This window comes from Diprion similis, chromosome 8 (genome assembly GCF_021155765.1).
Source record: "Diprion similis isolate iyDipSimi1 chromosome 8, iyDipSimi1.1, whole genome shotgun sequence".
NCBI classification, from domain to species: Eukaryota; Metazoa; Arthropoda; class Insecta; order Hymenoptera; family Diprionidae; genus Diprion; species Diprion similis.
This window is the reverse complement of record NC_060112.1, coordinates 8,175,163-8,202,104: the sequence shown is the minus strand read 5'-3', so window position 1 is coordinate 8,202,104 and position 26,942 is coordinate 8,175,163. Positions and strand designations below refer to the sequence as shown.

At 34.2% G+C, this 26,942-nt stretch overlaps 1 protein-coding gene across 3 annotated transcripts; it reads right to left on the bottom strand.

The window, feature by feature from the left end:
- LOC124409642 (PDZ and LIM domain protein Zasp) lies at window positions 1-26,942 on the bottom strand. Of its 3 annotated transcripts, XM_046887392.1 has the most exons (10): window positions 26,799-26,942; window positions 25,236-25,366; window positions 23,500-23,656; window positions 12,709-12,864; window positions 11,583-11,633; window positions 8,479-8,567; window positions 3,981-4,128; window positions 2,538-2,576; window positions 1,538-1,616; window positions 1-287 (listed from the first exon to the last, which is right to left on the bottom strand). In XM_046887392.1, the coding sequence occupies exons 1-9, from the start codon at window positions 26,916-26,918 to the stop codon at window positions 1,554-1,556; spliced, it is 954 nt and encodes a 317-aa protein (XP_046743348.1). In that variant the 5' UTR covers window positions 26,919-26,942; the 3' UTR covers window positions 1-287; window positions 1,538-1,553. The 3 variants fall into 3 exon arrangements, with proteins under 3 accessions (XP_046743348.1, XP_046743347.1, XP_046743349.1); XM_046887391.1 differs by lacking the exon at window positions 1,538-1,616 and having other exon boundaries at window positions 26,799-26,939; XM_046887393.1 differs by lacking the exons at window positions 1,538-1,616; window positions 11,583-11,633.

The window sequence follows — 26,942 nt, the reverse complement described above, 5'->3', positions numbered from 1 at the left end:
TACATTCACCGATGTACTTATAAGTATAGATATATTTCAATTCGCACCTTCACAATAATACGCTATTACAGTATAAGTTGGAAGAGTACGGACCTCATTTCCTTGTTCCTAATCATTGTGATCCGATAAAGTCAAGTGTTATATTCGTCTTCGGGTGAATAATAAGTTAACCGTATAACATCGGCAAAATGGATTTAATAATCAGTTTGCCCAAGCACACTGTACATAATCCTCTTGAAGCTGCCACTTTGATGGATCGTCTCGGAAGAGTCGTTTAAGGAGTTGACCTAAAATCAAACAGAAATTTCGTAATAAGTCAGCGTCCGTACTCGAATTTTTTAGCCTTTATTAATATTACGATTTGATTCATGCAAAGTTGTGGCGCGTTCTGTTTATGACGTATGAACACGCTGTTTAATCAAAACAGTGTTACTGGTTTTCGATTGGACAGTTTTGAAACTTTTTAATCGTTGTATACTCGTAGTTTCACACATATGTAGGCATTAGAGTTGCGGGATGAACTGGTCAATCGTAGACTTTGAATAATTGTTTTTCAATTAATCGATTAGTCGGGATTTTCAATGAATCGTTTTTTGATTAATTGATTAATCGGCGCTTCCAATTATTCATTTGTTCTTTGACCGGTCAACGAAATCTACGATTAATTGATATAAATCACACAACGGTCAAGCGCAGTTCTTCAGAAAGACACTCAAATTTTTAATTTAAAATTTAATCTTCAATATTCAACAGAAAATAGCACTCAATCACTTTTTTTTGCTCAGGTTTTATTTTCAACTGCAGAGTTGTCTGTGGCATTAGTAATGATTGCATATTCCCATTTCTATGTTGAGAAATTTCTCAATAGCATCCCCATATTATCTGTATATGAAAATAAAACCTGAAGCAATTAAAATCTATTTGTCATGTACTTATGGGTACGTTTCTTTGTCTAGTATACGCCTGGAAAAGATATTTTTTAGTAAATTGATTATTTCCATTCAAAACTCTGAAACAAATTGCAGTTTTCCTTTCAACCTGCGCAGTTACTTCGTTATGTTCATCAAAATTGGAACTGTAGTTAGCGTGTACAGGAACAATACAATTGTTTTCAAAATATCTCATCAACACAATCATCACCCGATTTGTCTAAAACTCTAAACGTTTTTTGTGAATTTTTTCAAGCAAAATACTTCGTGGAAATTTGGAAAGAGAAAATATTTACTTATTGTTAGAAACACCAAGCAGAATTGCTTGTTTTTAATGTATCCTCGAACGGCATTTACAAATTAAGTGATTCAATATTCTCTGTTGACTCTCCCCATGAACTATACCAAGCACAATCAATTTCGATATTCGTAGTTTGCTGACGATAAATAGATATAACAAAACTCGCGCCATTTATGACAATATTTGTATATGCATGTGCATTACGTATAAATATCGCACTCGTGTATACTGTACGGTTTTCTACCTAGATGTTTACATGCATGTAAAATATCATATGTATGTAGGTATGTAACAGAAAGTGACGTACAAATCTGTGAATAATATTAGAAGTCGTTGACGTGATCCTTAACGAAAGGAAGAGGGAAGGGACGTCTATGCAATCCAGCCTTAATCAGACAAACATATGAATTTATTAGTCAAAAGTCACGCCAACGCATATTACCTGTGATCTATTTTCAATTCAGAAAACTCTTTCTCTTTCAAAAAAAAAAAAAAAAATTGTAAGTCTAATCCATTAAAATTTATCTGATTCTTTTGGGGTAAATATTTACAAAATCGCGGATAGAATTGTGATGAAATTAAACATCAGAACTGAAAAATCCCAATTCGGTTTCATGCTTGTTCAACAATCTTTACAGTAATCAATAATTTAGGGAGAATTATAACAACTAGAGTTTACAGTTCATGCTTTGCCATGCAGGAAACATTATACATACTAGGCCTTTCACATCTCGACTTCGGGGCTGCCGGGACGTTGTCGCGAATATTTTGAATTTTTTGTTATAAATATCGATTTCGTGATAGTATCGAATCACTATATACGTAATGCAAGTGACACAGAATTGCTCAAAATTTCGATTGCAATTCTCTTTGCGAGTGTCTACGATTTTTTTCTGGCAAATTTTAGCGAATCATTCTTCAGCTCTCCGTCTACCGATTGAATAATTAATAGAGCCGTACACCAAATAGCGCCTCAACTGTTATTGTATATATTTTTTTTCATAAAGTAAAATTCTCTCCGAAAGTCGATCAGATATCACGAAAAATGGTCTGAGAATGTAATGCAGGTATTTTTTTTAACCGTCAATTTCGTTGATCAGCCTTCTGAACTATTTGCGAATTATACAACAAATTTTACATATGATTCCGACGTGAAAAGCCTTCGTATACTGTTACCCTCGACTATATACTTACAAAAAAATCTTCTATGATTGGCTAATTACTTATAGCTGCGAATAATTTTGATATTGTATTTTTCTAAACTTAAAATAATTTTGATAGTTTTTCTCGTGGACATATGTACTTACGTATGCAGCACCTGAGCTCTTGGAAACAGGCTGGTAGACCTGAAAAATATTGTTTTGTTAATATATTCAGCACGGATGTTTTTTTGTTGTTGTTAACTTATATTATGTATGTTTGCCCCATGTTATACTGATAAAAAAATTCTTTTTTGGGGCGGACTCTGGTGAAGTTTTTATAATATGGAGTTTTTAACTTTTGAAATGACAGAAAAGGATTCGATCAATTTTGGGGTAGTATGTGTCCTGAAAAAAAAAATTTCCATCTTCTGCTATAAAAGTATATACGTAAGGAATTATTGACAGCGGTAAGTGAGCTGTTTTCATGCGCTTCTATCGCTGAAAATTGTAATTTTTTTTTAGGACACACACTACCATAATCTTTATCTTGTGGGAGAGAATTTTCGATTATACGTTTTCAGTCGTTACAAAAACGAAAAACTCGGTATTGCCGAAATTTCACCGGAATCTCCTTTAATAAGTTTTGTCAAAGTATTGATGCGAATTCGCACTTCGCGTTTGATTTTAGATCGATTATATTTGAGCACTAATCTTAAATCGCTTTCATCAAGTTTATCCATAGTTGAAAGCCGATATCGGAGGAAAAATTGAAAGAGTTCTATCACACGTTAATTTACAAAACTTGCCAGTTGCAGGTAAGAAGCTCATCCCTTTTTTGCATGAGCCACAATCAGGACTGGTTTATCTAATATTTTTGCATATGATGAAATGATCGAATTAATTTAGTCTTTATGAATATCTGAGCGTGATTGGGTTAAGAACCTGCTTGACTAATCAATCTTCATGATGAGAAAAGCGTTCGTAATAGGTTGAACGGTTCATTCAGAATCCTGCTTGCAAAAAACACCAATAAATTTTCAATATTTTTTTTTCATGTTCAAATACCGCATTCCAAAGCTCGTTTAAATGTCTCAAAAAATGACGAAGTTACCAACCGCCCTCTCAAAACCCGAAGTGCGATTGACTCAAAATCTCATTGAGTACCTCATATTTGAGTGCCAAAACGTGAATCTTGGGTAATTGTAGGATTTTTTTTCTCAATATAACTTTTTTTGCGATAGCTAATGTTTAACTGATGAAATAGGATCATGAACATTATCATAAAGAACGTAATTAAGAAGCCCGAACTCCTGGATCCCAAAACGTCCGTAAAATTTCAGCGAATAGACGTCATAATTTCATTCGAGTGCAGCGTGACCGCTGATACAGCTAATTTGACTTTCAAAAAGTGTAGACTGCGTAGAATTTCCCTAGATTTTCAGTTCTTCTTCCATTCAGTGTCCAGTCCGTAAAAGACTCCAAGTAACAGCTTGCATCGCTCACCGGTGAAGTCATCACGGTCTACTTGCTTCAATTACACGGACGATTTACATCCGACTATTCCCCACGGAGTTCGGCTTCCTTAGTTCTATTCTTCGAAGATATTACCTTGCTTTGGTTCGCCTTGTGTGGTGAGAAAACCCCGGTGCGGGCCGGCTGTCTGACTTCCTGTACAACATCTCCGAGGGCCTCTTCCTGAAGAGCCTTGTACGCTTCGCTTTTGCTGGGGTCATACTTGACTGGCCCTCTCTTCAAGCTAATCAGCAGTCGGCGTTTATATCAACTTATAACACGTGCTTACGATTTTTCGAATACCATTGCTTGTCAAATTTTCAGACATACATGAATGCTATTCAGCTTATAGATTCTATAATTTCTCAAGGAAATTCATGCTCCTTACATTATGGTATTACATTGTTTTTTTTTTTTTTTACAAGTCATTAAATCTCTATAGTTTTTTACAATATATCGAAAATAAATGGATTTCTCCAAAGAGGATTTCTTTTTTTAAATTTTGGTATCTACTCCGGAAATTCGATGGCCATTTCAGCAGTAATATTCCCTATTTTATTCCCTCCCAACTCACAAACTTTATCGGGATCGTTCGTTCTGTGAAATTTGGATTGGTTCTGGCAATTCCAATCATATAACGTATAACACTTATCAGTGATTTAATTCCCTTATCGTCTGTCAAAAGTTTCCAAGATTTGCCATTGGAGTCAGAGTGACACATTCAAATGGAAGCCTACAGTCCTGAGCCCATAAAGAACTATTTCACATGGTACATTCCCTCTAAAGTCTAGTAGTAGGTAGAAGTCGCGCATTCAAAATGCAACGACAGATCAGTCGATGTAAGCAGAAACGACACTCGGATCCTGTATTGGTTCCAACTTTACTGAACGTTTCATCAAATGTTTCAGTGGAAAGTCGCGTCCGCACTAAATTTTTATTTTATTATCTACAGACCCCAATACAAGTTTTATATTTCCAACGAGTTCAACAGAGGTTGTTGGTTGGAAGAACAAAAATAGGGAAACTTATTTTTGAAACGAGCCTCGTACTACTGGACTTATTCGCATTAGGTACTCGCATTATTGTCAAATATTTTCTTTCCTTGATCATTTATTAGCTTATATAGCATCAGCTGGACATTTGGCAAACACGTCCTCTTTAGATTTCATTTGTATTCGAAGAATACTTATCGATTCCAACATTGACAACGATATAATAAAGCAATTGTTAAGTTACTGTAAGTCTAAAACGTGATTACAGTATTTAATAAATTAGGATGAACAAAATGCAAACTGTTAGTGAAATTGTGCAGTCTAGTTATGAGTTAAACAAGTATTGTAATTGATTACTATTTCTCATGCACTGACAATCGACTGCAGTACTACTACTACTACTACTACTACTACGTGCACGTGATATTATTCATTTCATTATGATTATAATCATTTCTTTTAACTTTCCTGTATCAACTGTCCATACGTCTAGGGAGCTATAATATATGCATAGAATGTGGGTACAAAGTTTCTTGAGTTGCAAATTGTGACCGATATCGAACCAATATTATTATACGAAACAATTCCTCAGTCACGTTTTTAACTCACTCGTGTCATTCCATGTCATAACATGTGAAAATCATTCTTTTAGGGTAAAATATCAATTGAAAATTTCAATTTTGTTGAATTTTTGTTCCCTGTATTGTCGTACAAAAAGAAAAAAAAAATCAGACACGTGTTTAACAAAGAATCTAATACGGATATTTTTGAGTTTAGAATATAATTTCAAATCTCAAATTTGGTACACACGCTATCTTTCTAGTGGCTATATCTGCAGAAGTAATGAAGACAATTGAACGACTAAACAGGCATTAAAAAGGGCATCAAATCTTCAAACTGATTTGTTACATTTTTTTTTAATACCCATTTGGTCGCAAATTTCATTTAATGAATTGTTTGGTTTTACTTCTTGCCATCAACAGCTGCTTTTGAAATTCTAAAAAAATATTCTGGTATTCGTTTGCTAAAATAAGGTATATCTCATCAACTTTGAAAATGAACCGATGATGAGAGCAATTTAAAAAAAAATCGATCTTCTTATCCCGTGACGGTAAAAACTATACCATTTATACGATTTTTTCAAAAAGATCCCACCATCGGTCTATAACGAAGATTCGTGAGTGATTATGCAATTATTGATCGAATATAACCATATTTTTATTAAAATTCTAAAATTGGCAGTGATTGGCGAAAAGTAAGGTAAAAATATTCAACTCGTGCAATTCATGGCTAAATGATAATAAAAAAAGATCATATTACATTCATTTGAAGGGTGTTACATGCGATTTCCGATCCTGTTCGTCTGTCTCATTATCTTTATTATTCTTAGAAATATAGCTAGTTTTAGAACCGAGCACGAGTGTGTCAAAATTGAAATTTGATTGATAGTATTTTAAAATCTATAATATGAACAGCGATTTTTTTTTGTTAAACACAAATATATAACTCTTTTCGTTGGTAGAATAAATTGAAAAAAAAAATTCAGGTCTATAAAAATTGTGGGTATTTGGAAACTGTTTGGTGTGACGTAGAATGACTCAATGTGGTCCTAAGGGGGCGATTCAAGATTCTATCATCGATTAACGAACTACGGCAAGACGATAAATAGATGAATTGATTTTTTTCACCAATTGGAATTAACAGACAGTCTCATCGAGCAGAATATCACGTATACCGAAGGTAAAAATTAAAGAATATTAATTGTAAGTTATCTCAATATATTTATTTCTATGCCTCAATCTTCCCCGAATCATCCGAGTATTAAGTAATCTAGGAAAAAAGCTAATAAACGTTTGACGAGTGTTCCGGAATTAGTTAATTGTCAGACTTCACCATACGCTGCTGTAGACTATGGAATTATATCTCTCAGTCTCATCTCCTGATAATTTGTAACGCATCTATTTTTACTGCGATCCAAGGATGCGAAATTTAACAGTATAAATATACGTGATCTAAGGAGAACAGGTGGGAAGCACGAGCTTTTTCTTCTATACGATTATATTCTACGCCCTGATTTCCAGCCTAGTTATTCAGATTTTCTTTTTAACTCAGTGCATTATCTAAAGAAGGCTGAAAGTCTTACATGGAAATGGCACAGATCTTGTTCATTCCACCTGTTCTTTACACTATAGAATAGTTGCCTGCAGATACCTTCTTTTTCTACTGCTACTGCAAACAGGGTAATATGTATGAAAAAAACGAGATGAATTCAGTTAGTCTTTCGATGAGTGTGCGTAGACATAGATAATTGTTGAACTATTCACTCCCGTACGGTGTCATAATCTTAATGATTAATAATTATGCCTGACTGGTGGAATAGGGCTTATGGGGAAAACAATGAAGTGTGGGATTAGTGATCCAATAGAGAGCATGGCGGGGGATTTTACATAATTAACTTGACTTGGCCGATCGACGGCCTCGCGAATCCCAGTATTTTATCTGAAAGGTTGATTCTAATTCGGTTTGTTGAACTGTGGCCAGACGTTTTTTGAACAGGTAGCAGCCATTGCCTTCTCTTTCAAGATTTTTGCTTGCTGCTGTATTTCTTGTTTTTGTTTCAAGAAGGAAAAATCAATGAAAATTCTGTAAAAATAAATTAATCCGTATATGTATGAATTACGGTTAGCCAGCTGTACGGTTATGCGTGAACAGCTTATATATATAAGTGAAATGTAAAATGCACATATATCGTATAAGCGTAATCACCTAACTTTCATGAATCACGCCTACTTTGACGCTCCTACTTTCCTAGTACAACTGATGCTTTGCATTCAATTCAATGCTTTTAATAATGAATAAATACTTCATTTCAGCTGTTTTTGAGATTTTTTTGTCAGTTCACTTATGGATGTATTTATTTATTTATTCATTTGCTTAATAGTTAGTTGACGTAGATTTATTAATACATATTATGAAACTCCAACAGCGCGCTCTTATCACGTTTTAAATAAAGCAATTAATTAAACAGTATTAAAGACGGGACATTTCATTTGAAACAGATCTTTCGAATATTTATTTTCTTATTTTGCTTGTAAATAAATTTGGCTGAATTAATATCTTGCAATTCGATTTGCCGAAAGTAGACAAATTCATAGTTTCTTTTTTGCTATTAAAAATTGTTACAAGGTTTGTTTTACATGTTTTTCGTTACATTTTTAACCCGTTCTTTAAATGCAGTAAAATATGTATCGATTTTTATATTTATGTTAACTTTATCTTAACTGGTTAAGATCGAATACAAATTGATATGTGATTGAAAAGAGAACTTGATCTGAAATTGAACATTTCACAAACCTGTAACGTTTAAAATAAGCAAATATGTACGTAGATCGAGGAGATAACTGATCCGTTTTACTTGGAATGTCCCGATTAAGCTCTATTTTTCATACTGTATGTACATGTGTGTTAAGGCTCGCAGGCATGATTACTAGTTACTATTAAACTGATCTACTATAAATTGTGCAGCGAAATTATAAATCTATTATTTAAGTGAGAATATAATAATTATTTTTTGTTATGTTGGAATAAATAATAATACTTACGGAACAGCCGAAGTTTGACATTTGATGGTGTCTGCGATATTTTGTTCGGAGTAGAGTCCAATAGGGGAATTGAATTGCTTATGAACAACCTATTTAACAAAATTAATGCAGAAAGAGTCTTATTAGATAGTAAAATCTATTGCGAGAGTAAAATGATATGCATATACATACATACATGTATGTACATTATTATATATATATATATATATTCAACGTCACAATATTTGTATTTATTATTTTTTTTTTATTCACACTTATTATTATTTCACAGAAGTTTTAAAGACTGAATTTCTTTTCATGTCTTCCAAATAACATTTATAGATATCTATTTATGTTGTTTAATGTATATACGTTTATGATTATGTAACCAGATAGGTATAAATTAAATTTATTTACGTTTCTCACTCGTTAGTAACTATTTTCTTTATACGACAGTACAAAGGGTAACTTCTTCCACGGCAACGATATTTAGACACAAAATCCTGTTTCGAAATCGGTAATACAGTAAAAATCGGTTATCCGAGCGTCTGTGCAGTCATGCATAAACGAGACTTGATATTGAACTTCAAATTCCATTATAAACGAGCTTACGTGACGATACAAAAGCAAATCTGTCACTTTGTCCAAGAGAAATAGAGAGAATCTACTATATTGATATGGTAATCGGTTTTTAATCAAAATATTATATCGATAATAATCGACGCTCTACTCTTTTAATACGTGATTTTAATACATGGCAGTGATACGAAGATGTAAAAATGATTAATCAACCCAGAAATTTCAATATTTTTTTTGCTTTTCTACGGTTAGATATGTGGATAACGATCTCGAGCCGATAAGTTAGAAGCACCTCTTTGACCTTTACGTCGTTTGAAAAACGCACACGCCAGCTGCAGGTTTCATATTACATGATGGGAACTGCACGTACATATTGTAGAATGAAAAATGTAAGGCTGTAGAAGTATAGTAAGTACATTAACATCACGATCGTCGGCAGGGATGAGGGATGACCAACGAGCCACAAGTATTACGTGGTGGGCTTGGTAAAATGAGTGCTCTACGAATTAGTTAACTGGGATAATTAGCCGGAAGTTAACTGGCTGATCGTAAAACAATCAGCAGACCAAAATTAGCTAATGCAGCAGCTGACTTTAACCGGCTAAAGCTGAAAATGCATAAAGTGAACCAGCAAATGAATTCTTCACCTTTCAGATTTGGACTTTTATTATATTCACTTTACAGAATTATTGTCATCCAATGGTCCAAAGTGGCTAAGAGTGGTTAAAAATTTGATCAATCAATCGCAATCAAAAATTAACTTAATTTATAATAAATTAATTTTTAAGCAAAATTAACGTCCGTCAAATCGTGATACTTGTTTGGTTTCATCTTTCAAAGTCACTTACCAAGCTCCGTATATTTTCGAATAATTTAATACGTATTATTTCCAAACTATAGTCAGTATAGTGAATCAGTAATAAAATAAGATTGGATTCGCTCAAAAACTAATCTAATTGTAAGTGACAAAAGTCTATTTATGTGATATTTTAATTAGAAGTTTGAATCCAAAAAGTGGAAAATTCATTTGCTTTTCGATTTTCTACATTTTTAGGTTTGTTCAGTTAAAATTAGCTGATTAGCTATTTTTGTCCGACTTAGCTGGTTAACTGCTCAACTATTTTGGTCGTCTAATTAATTGAGCCAGTTAACTTTCTGCTAATTAGCCAAGCTCACCATCTTGGCCGGCTAAGCAGCTTAAATCATACAACACTATTAAAAAGTATCCTGCGTCAATGCAATACAAAATTATTGCATACATTTATTGACTTGTATAGATCGCTCATCCCTAACTACAGACATGTAAATATGTATAACAAAGTCAGAATGAAGTATGATGGTAATATTGATACCGATGTGCAGGCCTGCACATTAATTTAACTGCTTTGCTCCGATGGTCAAATTTTTGCAATATGCCGTTTGTTGCTACAGCAAAGGAGATCGAATTAGGAAATCGTTATTTCCAAGGCACACGCTATCAGTGTGCTGCAGGCCTGTACATCCGGTGTATTTTTCAACGTAGATTAATAGACGTTGAATTATATATTCTTCTATAGAGAACGAATCTAGGGCGTTCCTTTCCTGGTGAAAATTTTTTACCGGGCAGTTTTTTTTATCGCTAATCTACATTATGATTTACTCCATCGAAATATTCCAATTGGCAGACTCCAGCGTAGAATTTTTCAGACGATATGTTGTCTGAAGGAAAATTAAGGCTGAAATCTGTTACAATTACAGGGATTTGAGGAGGAATATTAATTTTACTTGAAACGCTCCACGATTTTTCAAAATTATACATTTCACGATTGAAACGCTCGAATGCTGTTGTTGCAAAATTCTTATTTCTGGATGTGAGATTTTTTTTCAAAATTTTCTGTTTGACCGATTTATTTTCAAACAAGTTCGGATAGCCCTGATCCACAGGTAATTGTTAGGTAATTCAATTTCAGAAAAACCTGCAACATTTTTCCACGAGTTCCATAGAAAAAATTTCCACCAGGGCTATATGTGTGTGTTGCTAGAAAATTGCCGCAGGTAATTACATACATACATATATTTATATGTATATATATTTAAATTATATAAATGCTGAAGATATATATTTATAGTTGAACACAATAAAAACCATGAATAGGATAATTAGGTAGATAAAGGTAGAAACGACAACTATTATGGGATAAGTAAACAGAAAGGAGTTCTTCTTTCGTTTAAATGATGCTTGCCAGAAAAAATTAATGACAAGTAAAAATAATTATGATCAGTTCGTGAAAATGATAATATGTAGAGAGTATAAAGGAGTAATTGAGAACGGCACATGAAAAATATACGTAGGTAATTGACGAATACTGGCGATCATAAAAAACCAACAAACGAAATTCAGCCCAAAAACGTGTACAACGTTATATGATTCGCCATTTGCAGTTACACAACCGTTCTTACGTATGTATCGATATACATACACTCGGTACTGTATTTTATATACGATTGTGTATTTGAAAAGCGCAGTGTCTGAAGCAGATAAGCGATTTGTATAAAATGATTCAAACCTTTGGAACATCATTTGGTCCCAACACTCGCTGCAGCACTGTTTCTGCAACCTGGTGAAGATGTTTTATTAAACGTTTATAAATTACCACGTTTATTTCTTCATTATTCACAATTTTTTAGTAGACTTAAGTATATGTGTATTTATATATATATATATATATATATGTATAAGTTGACATTTATATTCACAGATCGTAATTTCAGAAAAGCAGAATTTTTTTATTCATCTTCTTTTCATTACCTCTTGTCTCCACTGAAATCAGTGATTACAGTGTGAGATAAAATTTTTGTTTTCAACAAAGATACTAGCAAAAATTTCTGATAAATATTCGAATTGATTTGTCGTTTTACGTTTCGTGCATGCTAATATACATGTCATCTATTTCACACGTCACTTAATATGTGTTTCTATGACATTTCATTTTTTATTTTATCTTACAATTCGAACGACCGGTGACTGCTGTTAAACAGCTTTAGTTATCTCGACTCATTATTATTTTTCAATAAATTTCCAAGTATAAAAGAATCAAAAAGGGGATACAAACATTTGACTAACGCATTCAACTTCAATACCTAACCACATACCTACTTCTTTATAGAATGTTATTCGATCGAACCTTTTCACATCAAGAATTTAGAAATTATGAGATAACAATTATCACTCACTATAGACATGAGATATTAACAATAAGATTTATCAATAGTGGGATGTTCTTATAACATCGTGTAAGCAGGTGTACGCGTTTAACTCGAGATCTATAGAGGATTATGTAATATCTTACACATACATAACATATTATTAACAAGATTTCCGTCTGTTACTAAACACCTACACCCCAATATTCAATGTGCATACGTGGTAAGTCATCTGAAATGCGAGAAGCTTGCGCATCGATAAAAATAACTACGTTCCTCCTATAATTTTCAACAAACATAATACCTCCCGTATTACAATTCTTTATACAAAATTTCTTATTTCTTTGCTTATGGCTGTACAGGTATGGAATCGCGTTGAGAACAACTTCTTCCGTATACCAGGTGACCACTCGCTGCACAATGTTACAAACAATAATTGACTGAAGATTATTTACGGTACATTGTTCGTTTTACCAAATCAGTACGTACTTTTTGCTTCATTGCCACCTCAGGCAGTGGCGCATCGTAGTGATGAGGCGCGGCTCTGATCATCGGGTTAGGATGATGGCGCAGATAACATTCTCCGAGGGGTGCGTCTTTCTTCACCTTTGCTCCGGGCAACACCAACGGTGTTGTGCGATAAGGCTGTCAAATCCATCAAATCCCAATCATTGTATTATACACGTCCGAAGGTTTGCGTATAGGGATGGGGCGGGCAAAACGGGGTACCCTTAAGATTTTGTTTTTCAAAAATTACTTCTATATATATTATTGAGTATTATTTTGAATTTTTGAAAATTATTAAAACATCATTTTTCGACCTTTCCATCCAATAATTATATGTGAAATGTTAATTTTTGTACTTTTGTAAATTACTTGTATAAGGAAATTAAATTTTATCAAATTTATTTTATTTCAGAATCTTTTTTTCAACTACTTTGAGGGCTGCCCCATTTTGCCCGCAGAAATATTATTTTTTTTCCCCTCACATCCGAAAGTCATTTTTATTTTCTTTGGTTACAATTAAAGAAAAAAAAAAAACAAATTTAGCTTATTTGAGTCCTCGAAAACTAAGTATTTCCTTAGGTACCCCGTTTACCCCCCCCCCCCCCCCCCCAAGCATTATGTATCTGCGTTAATGCTCCAAAAATCTTTTTTTTCTCTCTCATACCGTATAATAAATATTGTAAGTAAAAGTGAGTTGTCGTAAGGCTGAATTAAGCAACATTACTCCGGCAGAAAAAGCTATCAGAACACAGAACGATCCGTCCGGCAGGGGGTGTAGAAATAGAGTGGAAGCGATTTGAACATCCGTTTATTAGCACTGTCCTGAAATTCTAATGTGTTCGCATACCACAGCGAAAAGCCTGCAATATCTATATAATGCATCGCGTTAATGCTTAACGACCCATTAATTATTTGACGGCATATCGTGAAGAATAACAGGGCCTTTTCATTTAACAAAGGCTGCCCAATACCTGGTACAGGGTTAATTAATTAACCCAAAGTGATCATCCGCTGGAGTCGATAATAAAGCAAGATGCCAGCCCACGCAGCGTGTTACAAAAATAAATTTTTGATAGGATCCGACGTCGAGACGCATGCAGACGCCTGACGTACGCGCATCGACGTCTCGCTGCTTTACTTGTGAAGAAGGAAAAGAAACCGTTAAAACTGATCGACGTTTCCTTCTGCATTCATCTAGATTGTATCCGCTGCCTTCTGCAGGCACGTTGCTATTTCAAAATGTAAGTAGGTACAAAAGGGTTTTCATAGACTCTCGATTTGCTTAAGAATTTTTGTTTTCATATAAATTTTTACCTTCACTTTACGGTAAACATTAATATACGTCTTTGTCTATAGGTATGATAACGTATAATGCGAAAACTACTTTTGAATGTTCACAAAACGGCGGTGAGCTCAGGTTACGCAGTAAAAATTTGGCAGCGGGTTTGCTGTTGTGTCATATTGGCAGTTATGCCCGCTTAGTGTGGAAACATGAAAACAAACTAAATTTAGGGAGACCTCGCCGACTCGCACTAACACAGTATATAATCTGCCTGGAATCGCCTGATCATTTTGATTCAACTGAAACTTTTTCTCACACAGTATGTGTAAAATTCGATTTTACTCACTGTTATCAGTGCGTAAAACGGCACTTTTCGAAACAGTGCGTAAAATCGAATTTTCCGTATACACATGTGCATTAATTGGATTTTACGCAGTAACAAACAGTGCTTAAAATCTGTTGTTCTTACGCATACTACAACAAAAAATATTCTACGAAATAAGTGCGTACGTTTTACGCACTTGTTGCATAATTTACTTTTATAATCGAGAAACCGTTGTCACGCATACTTCGGCTGTACTTTCATTTGATATCTCGAAGTTGGCGATCAAATTTCAAATGAACGTATCATAAATACTTTTGCGAATAGAATTTTATCACATGTATATGAAGATCGCTTGGCGCTGTTTCTGCGACTGTATTACGGTATGCATTTTTATCGTTATTGTTATCTCCTTCGGTTTGTCGAAGAAGTTTTTTTTCCAAGCAAGTATATTCGCGCGTCACTCAGCCAGGAAAAGGTTGGAGATCTTACGCTGTGATGAAGTTTACAAAAAAGTAAGCGCGTCATGTGAGTCTATACGTACAGTTGAACCTGTATTACATCATCACTGTACGTATTTATACATTCTTACGGCTCGACAAGATTTCGGGATTCGCTCGAGATCGTTTCGCGAATTCTTTTTTTTTTTCTTTTTTTTTATTCAATTCCTTGAACACTGCTGTTGCGGCGTCGAATTTCCTACGAGTTACGAAATCTTTGTATATTTTCACACCGTACAAATTGTAAAGTTTCACGCGAAGAACAATAATCCTGAAAAATCTTCACTTTGACTGTAAGGTATTTCATGTACCTACGTACATATAATTATAGAAAGTTTAGAGGAGGTGCGGTGTTGCTTTTTTATATCCGTTATATGCCGAATTATAATAGTAATTCAAATGTTCTGCCGATTTTTTTTTATAACCAGAAGCGTTGCGTAATGGCACGGTATCGCGACGTATGAAAATTTCATTATAAATGGGTCAGGAACAGTGTAATATTACAGGGTAAGCAACAGTGATTCTCAAAATAGACGAAGGCCCCCAGCTGGCAAAAATAACACACACTGACCACCGTCCGATTTCACGACAGGATTGCTCATTCCTTGATTTTCATTGAGAAATCATCGCGAATCGATTATTTCAGCTCGAGGTTTGAAAGAAATAAAGAAAAAAGAAAGAGAAACAATGCATGTACATGAATATTAATCAGCCAGTGTCTTTACTGTTGAAAGTAAAAGCCAAAACAAACACGATTTTTCTCATTTGTATAATTAGCAAGGCATAAAAGTATAGTGCAATAGCGAATGAAAGATTTTTAATCTTTCTTTTTTTTTTTATACAGAGTGTATCTGGAAACGATGAATCACAAGAGAATTAAATGGACTGAGTAGAATCAAATTAGATTAGCAAATATGTGTTCATATTGTAGGTAATCATTAAAATACTAATCATTAAATATTTGCTCGAATTTATTTACGGAATTGTTTAGTTCGTGACTTTTTTTTTTTTTTAAATCGTTAACAGATATTCTCCAATAACGAAATGCCTCGAAACAAAATGCGATCCAAGACAATATCCAACAGCTGACGTTTGACAGCTGCCGGGTAGTTGTGTAATATTAAGATTTTGTTAAAAATTCAGGGATTAATTATCCTTTTGTAAATGAGTATAATCAGAAAAATCGATACTTTATTTCCTGCGCTAAAGTCACGGAGGAAAAGTCGCAACACCGGGACACATTCGGATAAAAAAATTCATCTTACGAAGCTGCTAAGACCGGATGCAAAACTCTTGCTTACACGTTTCACGTATTTCGTGATTTACTAACCCAGATTTCTACCGTAAAAATAGCGTTGGTTATGCTTCAAGCTAAACGTCCAGCTATCATCGTTTAGTTTTGTCCCGATCAAATGAATTACAAAATGCGAAGTAATATGCGACTAATATAAAGCAATTAAAATCATCCCTGCAGAATAAATTGAAGTCGAATGATATTCTCATCGCATGAATTATGATCATTAAATTTTACAATTGCTTATACAATCCATAAGAGTTAAATTAATCACTCCGACGATCTATACAAAACGATTGATTCTCGGGAATGAAAATCCTTCTGCCGATTGGCCATCGAGTTTTAAAATTTCTACAGTCAGTCGAACCGAACTTTGTTAGATCCGTGCTCACAAAAATCGATAGATGGCTGGAGTTTTTTTTTTTGCAGCTTACATACATACAACTCGATTTTACTATCACTTTTATAAACTTTTGAGTAATCCGCAATGAAGGAATACCTGATTTTATATTTAATTGTAAATAACCAAGCGCGGGAAAAAGGAACGAAACAAAAATTCATCGATGGGATACAAAAACCTTGTGAAGTATTTTACTGAGTCGTGTAGTTTTTTTTTTTTTTTTTTTTTATTTTTATTCACGAGATTCTTTTTTTTCGGCGTATTTTTGTGACCCAAATGTTTATTGGACACCTCAAAGTTATCCTCCACAATGATTAAAACTCTAAAAAAGAATCACTTTGCTTTTCATTGTCACTTTACTCTTACAGTCTTGATGTTCATGTAGTCACCAAAGTTTATTCACGTCTGTTCACTGTATAAAATATGAAAACCTACGCGTTACCGTGAGTGCAGTAAAAAATACTGCGATATATTTTTATAACTCTTGTTAAATTGATTTTCGATTTTGAAAGTGCAATTTCGAGGATAGTAGCATCGGCGCTATATTCTAATGCTTTACGTTTAGCTATATAATATTGGAATAACTCAGCTACCGTGAAAAATGAGATGGTGAAAACGGTGATTGGAAAAAAATGACGAAATGGAAAAAGAGACTTGGCAGAATAAAGAAGATCCTGATCCTACCCAATAAACTGCAGCCTCTTCATCCTTCGGATGGTGTTCAATGGTGTAACGGTAGGTCGTGGAGTAGGCAGGCATGGTATTAGAATTTCTTTACACAATGACAAAAATTTTGTTTGTTTTTCTTTTTATCTGCACGAGAGGTGTTCACCGTTACGAAGCGCGGCCGGTACTACCAATAACCAACGTTTTTAGTTCACTTGCAGCTCGCCCAGATTTCCCGCCTGCGTCGTATTGACACCAACATCCTCCGCGCGTTAGAAGTCAAAAGCTTGAGTTATAAAGAAGCTTGCATAGCAACCCTGGCGAAAATTTTTTAACAAAATTTGCGGAAGACCCCTGAATTTTTTTTTTTTCATTTCCCAAAGAACTATGGGAAGTCCTGCTAATCGAGACTTTTTATTTAGTGGATAAAAAAATTTCAATAAAGTTTCATAGTTATTCGGAAAAAATTAGGTAAGCATGAAAAGTTAAAAAATTAGTTCAGCTGAAATGACGAATTTTACAGACAAATTTAGTGTCATGCAATTCATACGGTGGAAGGATATGCACTACGCTAATCGTTTGGTATTTAATTATGAAAGTCCTTTTTGACGTATTCAAATCACTATTCATCAACTCTATGTAACGAAACGAAAGTCAAAGGGTTTCACCAAGTTTATTGTGTCTTTATGTTCGTTTGATATTGCTCAGTCACACACATACTTTGGGTTTCAATAAATTTCAAAATACTCAAAAAAACACCCGCGTGTTCGAAGAGAGAAACAATTATTTAAATATAAAATTTTGAACTTGGACGTTTTAGGTAGGATTTTGACTTCACTTCACTGAAATTTGAATGAAATTTGAAATTTTGAATTCGATCCAAAGAATTTCAGTTACATTTGTCGGAAATATGCAATGTCAATGTGTTTTTTTTTTTTTTTTTTTTTTTTCAATTAGCGAAATTGTTTAAAGAAGGTTGCTGACGGAATTAATCTGCTCAGATCCTTCAGCAGCCAAATTTGATCGGTATACTAAAAATGATGTACAAATTGGCCGAAAATCAAATTGAAAAGATCTCATCCATCGAGGGGGGTCAATTTATACAGTCGTAGGTTAGTGATAAAGTCACTATCGAGTTGGTATAAGGAAATCGTGTATGTCGACAAGGATTCTACTTTTTTGATAACTCGCAACAATATTGAAATGCAACTATGCAAGAAATCTGCTTACTTGTAAACGTTAGATTTGTATGTAAAAATTAAATCATTTACGACGGTGATTTTGTGATCCAAATTGCTGTAAACCATATCTTGAATATCGTTCTTCGTTTCGATTCGAATCACCCTGTGATAATAAGGAACGTCGCAAATCAGTAAAATCAAAATAGGGTTAAAAACGGTTAATAATGGTGGAGTTGACTTTGGTTCAGTAAGAAACGCCGAGAGTAAAGACTGTTGGAGGGTAATTTGCTTTTTTAACTGAATCTGGGTGAGAATAGTGAAGCCTAGCAACCATGAGAAGAATGAGTTAAAAATTTGAGAATCGCTGTTTTTCGAAAATTGATGTCCCCGTTGGTAAACGTTCCAAAAAAAATTTGGTCAGAACAAAAAAATACACAAAGTTATCTCAAGTCCAAACTCTAATTTTTGCAAACGAGGATACTAAGGAGCGATACGAAACTTCGGAGGAACAAAGTAGTGAAAAATAAAGTACTGATATTTCTGAGATCATTGGAACAAATGGACAGACTGACGTGTTGCTAAATAGTACATTTATGCAACAAGGGAACAATCGAATTTTATCCTGTCTTGCACGCAGGACCTTATTTCCGGCTTAACTTTTTAAATTGAACTACCATTTGAATAAAACTACCCTCTATTTTTGCTACAGTATAATTTCCCCTCCTGAACTCAATGATCTCTTTTGCCTCGAGCATTGTTTGGATGATTTTTGAAAATCGTACTTCACTTAATCAACGAGCATTAAAGTCCGTACGAATGACGTAAACCGATTTCCTATTTTTTCTTTCAACCAAAAACACTCGCTTCGACGACGTATTCATCGGTGAATCCTAAACACACAACAAGACTATTCATTGAAAAGTGAAGTGAAAAAGTTTGTGTATTTGTCAGGAGAATCTCTACTTATGATTAAGTAGATAATATTATTATTTTCTCTGAGTATACAATCACAGGCTAACGATATACGATCGTCTGCGTTATAATAATATCGGAAATAGTTGAAATTGAAGAGATCTAGAAAACTTGATCCACCTCATTGTCGCATTTATCGATCAAGAATCCAGATATACTTTAAAGTGATAAAGGTGAAGCTAGTTCAAAAAATCAGCGTTTCTTAGGCCACGTGACTGATGAGTATCGAACTTACAGCGTTGAGCTTTTACATGGTGATGAAGAGCAACGAGTCAATGAACTTCTGCACATTCTGTTAAGTGTTAAAATCAATTGAAGAGGTCGTGGAGTGGTCCTCTATCTGGTCCCGATGAGAAGGTGCCAAACTTTCTCAGTATTCTATTATACGTACTTATTGATGTTTCGTAGCTGCTGTCGTCTAAAGTTAGCAGCGACTGGCACGTGCAACCTTTTCGACTCCCGACATTTTAAGTTGAACGCGAGTTATTCGAAGGCGAACTCACGCATCACGGCTTGATCTTGATCGAAAGAGACACAGGGTATTTACTCGTAGATTAAACGAATTCAATCTGGAGAATGGATCATGTGTTTTTCAGTTTCAGGCCTCAAATTCCATGGGCCAGTAGTTTTCGATTGGCAGAGGTTTGAAATCGATCAATCAAGTATCAGCGAAATTAATATTTGCAATCAGTTGATTTTTGGTAGAAATTCTGGACTTTCTTCCGAGGAATTTATGTTTAATAACGAAATATAATATTGTCAGTCTGAATTACTTTTTACAACCTCTTGTCTTCAAATTTCAATAATTTGTTCCTTATTCAATTTTACTGCTAAGAGGGTGGATTATTTCACTAACTCAAAGCGAATATTCTGCAAACGATAATCGTTACAAGAAAAGATTTTAAGTGTTTCGATCGGAAAAGATACAACTGATACATACAAGTTATTCCAATGTCAAACCGCACAAACTGTGAAAATGGTCAGTTTTTCGAAATTTCTGATACTTTCTAAACGTATTGTACTTGATCACAAAGAATTCCAGTAGCTTTTCTCAAATTTTACACGCATGCCCTGAAGCACAATTTTAATTAGCTTGAAAATGAGTCACATCCGGTCCATGTACGATGAATAAGTCCGAAAATACGATTTTTTTTTACACCTTAGACCCCGTAAAACTACAACAATATTGACACTAAAATTGGAAAAAAAAATCGGAGAATTTTCTCGGTCAAAAAACAACATATCTGCAAACTTTCGTGAAATTTGAAAGTATCGATGTAAAGTTCGCCCAAAAAGTGTGCGGTTAAACGCGTAATGACTCCTATATAAGTAGACTTTCAAATTAAAATTCAATTTTTTTTTAAATATTTGAATTTGCTTTCAATCTTGTCGTCTGCCGTTTGCTGATAGCCTCGATACTTGTTTCTTATGAACAATCAAGTCTCATTCGTATAAAAACTCGGCAATAGCACGATCCAGAAGTTTATTCACGTAAGCATCATCTTCCATTCTTCAAAATCTTCAAATTTTCTTTAAAACTTTTTCCTGTACAAGGAAACACATACACATATGTGTATATGTTATTACATAGACACATTTTTTTGCATCGCTTCGACATCTTCTATGTCTAAGAATGAGATATTAAATTGAGAAATTAAAATGGACCACCCGATAGGTATAATTTGAGGTATGAATTAGTGAAGGGCTTAATTCGATTTAGGCCCCTATTCACAAGTGCCATTTACATTTTGTCGTAGAGTAGAAAAAGACGAAACTGAGAAATAAAACTTGACCACCAGTATAAATGGCGATGTCGTCAGTGAGGAACCGGGTACTTGCTCTTTCGTAATAAATCAGGATCAATTTTTGGAGTGTCCGTATTCAGGAGATTTCTCTCCATCTACCGATGAATCCTGTGAAATTTGAATAGCATGCGAATGATGTTCAGATACGTATTCTAACGTATCGTAAGCCATAGGTGAGTGTCTTATCCCGCGTAAGCTTGTCGAGTGATTTGAAAAAACAGCCAATCGTTGTCTGCTTTTAAATTTCTTTAAAACTTCTAAAACTTATCGTTTCACTCTGAAATCGATTCGTAGATAATGCTAAATTCCCTTAAAAAAAAAAAAAAAAAAATTTGAGGACACGAATTTACACCCAAGTTGATTAAAGTTGATTAGCTACAGATTAAAGATTCTCGAACCCTTAATATAACCCGAATTTTATTTAAGGCGTACTTCACCCAATTTCGAGAAAAAAAAAATTAAAAAATTAAAAAAAAACAGATTAAGAAAAATTGAAACCGAGCCATTCCGCTGTAGGTACAAGGCAATTATCACAATGCGTTTGTTACGCAAGAAGTAAAGCAGGTATCTGCATGCATCGCGCAATACCGTGTGTGGGTGTCCGTAGAGCAAATCCGCGTCAGCTGGGTGCGGAAACTGTCTAAAGTAAATGTCATATACAGTGGCGGCGATGGTAGTTTCGGTGCAAAAGTGTTATTAATAGAAAGCAACAACCGCTGCCTCGGCGGACTTTCCGCCATGAAGACTCGCCAACGAAAATATTCACTCACACTTTGCGCCCGCGCGGGGAGACAAATCGCACAGTTAATACGTTGCGGGAAAGCTTGAAAAACTATAATGCCACAAAGAATAAATTTTCAGCTTAATACGACAGCGTTTTTTCCATATTCCTCTAGTCGTTGAAACGAGAAAATTATGTGCTAATTGCTTTCACAAAAGTATATTAACTGTGAATGTAACAAGTAGTTTGGCCAAAAAGCAAAACCAGAAGTTGACCATTTGGGCGATGATAACAAAAGTCATAGAAAAAGTCACAGTAGAGATCTATGCCAAAATATTTTACGTAATGTATTATCTGAACAAGAACGTGACATGTATTAAAACATATTGCAATGGCAGAAAGATGTCGTTAAAAGTTCGGTGAGTTATTTAGAAAAATGTCCAAGTTGGCGCATGCCATTTTGAAACCGGAAGTGGGCGTGGGTTCAAAAGCTTATTTGAACGTCGTTTCGGTAATAACATCATACTGTCTACTCTCGTCTATATGGGCCAATCCACGAACCTTTGGCAAGCTTTTTACGGAATAAATTTCAAAGTTTTGAAAATATCTAACCTAAACTAAAACCTAAGCTAAGCCTTATTATTTCCCAGGAACACGTTGAGCAATTTTATCGCCTTTTCGAATTGAACCTTTGTTTTCGAATTCTTATCACTTTCCGTCGGTAAATAAAATGGATGAATAACCTGACGTGTTCGATTGTTAAAAAAAAAAGGCTGATATTTTCGAATACGAAATCCTTTTTCAGATAGATTCTCAGGAAGTGCAACTAAAATAAAAAAAAATTTCTACACTTTTAGTCGTGTATATGTGAAGGCTAAAGAAATTGTTTATATTAATTTTTTTTTTTTGTTTCAAAAAGTAGATATTTCGAAATGCTTCCAGAAATTTATTAGACCTCTTGCTTGAGAATATTTTTTTTCCAATTAAATAAACACATTTAAAATGTATTTTCCTTTGGAATTAGTAAACCTCTTCTCTACGTGTAAAGCGAATGAAACTTTGATTCTTACATTACTATATCACTAATAAATATGTTTATTGTATCAAATGTGATACTTCGGAATAAGTCGATCGTGCTGTATTACTTAATGTCAACGATTATCGTAAAATTCACCAAGTGTGTAGAGATCGAAAAATATATAAATATATTTGTTCGTGCATAATGAAGGGTCTTTTTTGCAGTACAAACTCACTAATATCTGCGATTTCGAGCATTGGCTTCATTACTCTTTTAACGACGCATTTGTTTTTAAATCCACAATTGCTCAGAAAAAAAAAAAAAAAAAAAAAAAAAAACTTGCGACAAGGAAAGAGCGAAAAGTGTCTCAACGGTTACATTTTAGATAATTTTTCGTTTTTTTTACTAACGGCAATGAAGTGAAAAAATTAAAAAAAAAAAAAAAAAAAAAACAACTGCAGGAAAAATCCATAATTTACTTTAGTTAAAAAAAAAAAAACATCAAAGTTCCGAATACAGGTCGAGTGTGCGGTTCGAATAACCCGATCACTCTGAGTAATCTAATACTTGATTGAAGCCTAGAGTGTATTTATAGGTTGCATGGAGTTATACCTGGTAAAGATAATTGCGCTCAGCTCGAACCTCGTCCATGTGTTCGTGGGGCAGATCGAATGCTTCCTTTGAATACCGGCTGTTGCATTCTTCTTGTGGGACGGGCGGAGGGACGGGACTTTTTGGCAATATTTTTGTCGGCTGCGGTATCTTGGTCCTGCAGTAAATTAAACAAAATACAATTTTTTTTTTTTTGTTTTTACTCTTATTAATTTGTTTCGGTTTATTTCAATCTCTATGGTCATACATGCACGGTAGCCTGTACAGATTTTTTATACTGGTTTTTATAGATTTTTACTCTCTGAAACCGTGAGAAATAGTAAAAAAAGTTCCGTCACCGCAGGATTTTTCTTGAACTCGTGTTCGTAGTTTTATTCAGAGTGAAACTCTCGTATCCTATTCTTGATTTTAAAAATCTTATGCAAAAGGGATTTTTTTTACTTCTATTTAATACGTATCAGTGTGAGAGACTTAAGAATAAATACAAACTGGGAAACGGACAATGGAAAACGGAAGCATGTTCGGAAGTGTGTTAAAGAGAGGAAGAAAAGGTTTCATTGGAGAAAAGAATGAACACGGAATGTTAAATACATTTTATAAAGAAACTATTTATTTCATTTTATAAGAAATAGTGTTTTGTTCATTGTAATAAAATGGTGGTTTCTTCATTAATGTTATGCTTTTTTTTATGCAAACACCTTTTATTTTGCAAGAATACTGTACGCGATGAAGGTGAATGGAAGTCATTTTTCGATTCAGCACACTTGAAAACCTAGTATTTGCCGAAAACATCCCTTACAGTTAAAAAAAAAATTCTTTTTTTTGGAATTGGTACACATCAATACACATTACAAATCCTAATTGTGTGTATGTGTGTGGCTTCGTATTGCGGTTGACAAGTTGATTGAATTATTTTTTAACAAACTCGATTTGCAACGCGAATATACGACACAAGTACGAATATAAGTATAAACGTATTAACGCGAATCTTCGAAGCTTGCCAAAAGTTTTTTCGTTTATTCAGGGCCGAATAACGTTTCACTAATCGCTATATGAAGACAAGGCTGGACACGTGCTGCGGTCTGTTTAGCCGATTCGGCAATTAAATGTCACGAAATTTTATCACCTTGGCACTGCGACACGACCATCCCTGAGAATCTTTATATCAAAACACGGCGCGTCTTGTACTTTATATATATATCCAGGGAAAGTTTTGGCAGAAAATTTTTGCTTTGAAATTCTTCTTTGAATTCTTGCGTGAAATTTTGCTTCTCAGTTTATCACGAGATAATCCGTATCTAATATCTGTAGCTATACAAGTGCAGTAAGTTTTCGAAATAGTTTTCTGTAAATTGTTTTCAAACGTTAAATTAATATATTTCGATTCGGATATTCAAATTTGAATATATTGTAGTGTAGGTAGATTGAGGTATGAAAATCCTTTAATTGTTAGTTCTCTAGGCCTCATCGTTTAAAAGGAACGTATTTATCAATTTTACTTTTTTGAATTGGATCTTTGTCTTCAGAATCTTAGCACTTTTTGTCGAAGGGAAGAATTTATCTTGTGAAAAGAAACGAAATCGTAGAGGAATGGTAAAAATCTGCATCACGAATTTCTCATACACGATTAAGGAGTCGGAGGAATTCGCTGTGATAAAAAAAAAGTTTTGAAATAATTTAAAGATAAGATTAGTAATGATTATGTACTTGGACGGTGGTTTACTCTGGGGCCAAACCTTTCAACAACAAGCTTAACAGATTCAGACTTTTGGAGGAGATGCTGGGCGTCGACGTGACGCACGTCTCTGGCGTCGTAGTCGTCGATTTTCTTTATCACGTCACCCTTGAGGAGGTCTTCGTTCTCCGACTGCAACATAAAACAAAACTCCAATCGTGTGTCTTGGATTAAATGATAGACCCATTATTTTTACGGTAGTTGGGGCTTGTAAGGTCACAAATCATTACATCGTCACATCGCATCGATTTCATACGGATATACTGAACTTTCTTTCGTCTTACACTAGGCTAATTGCGAGTGGCTATCAATTTCTAGCACATTACACTCACAAGTGCTAAGTTAAGTTAACCATTGATAAAGTAAATGGATCAGTGGTAAGTCGCAGTTGTTTTATCACGGAAATTAATTTTTTCAACACCTGCTTGGAAAATTCGATTTTCGAAGCCCGAGGAGCCTGAAATGCCTTATTTCTAAACAGTGCGGTAAAACAACGTTGCCGCATGCGCATAATTAAAATGTTACATTTTACGCATTAGAACTCTCTTTGGCGCAAGCTCATTTTTATTTCATGATTCTTCTGATTGAAGGAACAAAAAGTAAGGAATAAATAAAATGGTGCCTGACTACCAGCATATTCACACTATATAATAAGTAAAAAGTATAAGTAAGAAATAATTGGCGATTCTCTATCGTGGCACCATCTAAAAGTCTGATTAGGTTAAAAGTAAGATTCTGTCAAAAGGTGAGCGATCTACGTTATGTTCACTTTTATACATTTTTATAAATTTATGAAGTACCATGACTAAAATTCTTTTTTATTGCTTACATCAATCATAGTATCAATTTATGTCAAAAAAAGTACTCACACTTGTAATATCAAGTCTCCAGTTAATGTTTAAGAAATGTATCGGACGACTTTTTCATCTTTAATTTAATCTCATAAAATAGTTATAATTTAATATTAACTTTTCATTTAGGAGGATAAGATTCTCGGTTGATATATCTTTGTGTTATGGATCGTGATCTTTGAGTCGAACATAAATGTCAGGAAAGAAATAATGATTGAAGTGCTACGCAGTGTTTTTTCGTTAATTCAAAAAAAGGTGGAAAAAATGTGAAAAATAAATGAACGCGATCTTCCACATAACGTAGAACGCTCATCTTTTTACAAAATCTTTCTCCTTATCAAAATAAACTTTATATAACTTTTATATGGTGCAAGGGTAGAAAATCGTAAATCATTTTTTTCTGAAACACCCTAATTATACATAACATTTATATTTATACGATATAGTATGTGAACATATGTACATCCTGTATCCTACATACACACGCATTTTATATAAAAGTATTTACGAACGTGAATGATTATCATATTTGCGAATGATCATACCCCTTAGCGATAAAAATCTTTGGCGAATGAGGATTCCTCATTTTTTTACACTAATTTTTATAATATTATCGCATGCAATTACGTACAATGAGCAAAATTTCCGTAAAAATTGTTGAAAAAATTTGAAATTCGATCAGATCAGTGTGCATGAAAGAACCTTCAACTCACCCGGGTGACGATGATAGGTGTTCCCAAATCAACACCGCCAGCTATACGAAAGCCCCAGGGTTGATCGCGGTCTCTTCGCTTTAGTTTAACAACAACAGTTTGTTTCTTGCTGACGGTCATGATCTTTCAACAAGTAACTATCTC

Excerpts from the sequence above, each read along its gene's own strand:
- LOC124409642 (XM_046887391.1), bottom strand. The coding sequence starts at position 26,918 with ATGACCGTCAGCAAGAAACAAACTGTTGTTGTTAAACTAAAGCGAAGA. Across the intron at positions 8,568-11,582 it reads GACCAAATGATGTTCCAAAG|GTTGTTCATAAGCAATTCAA; the intron begins GTTTGAATCATT and ends TTTGTTAAATAG. Across the intron at positions 288-2,537 it reads AGAGCTCAGGTGCTGCATAC|GTCAACTCCTTAAACGACTC; the intron begins GTAAGTACATAT and ends GTTTGATTTTAG.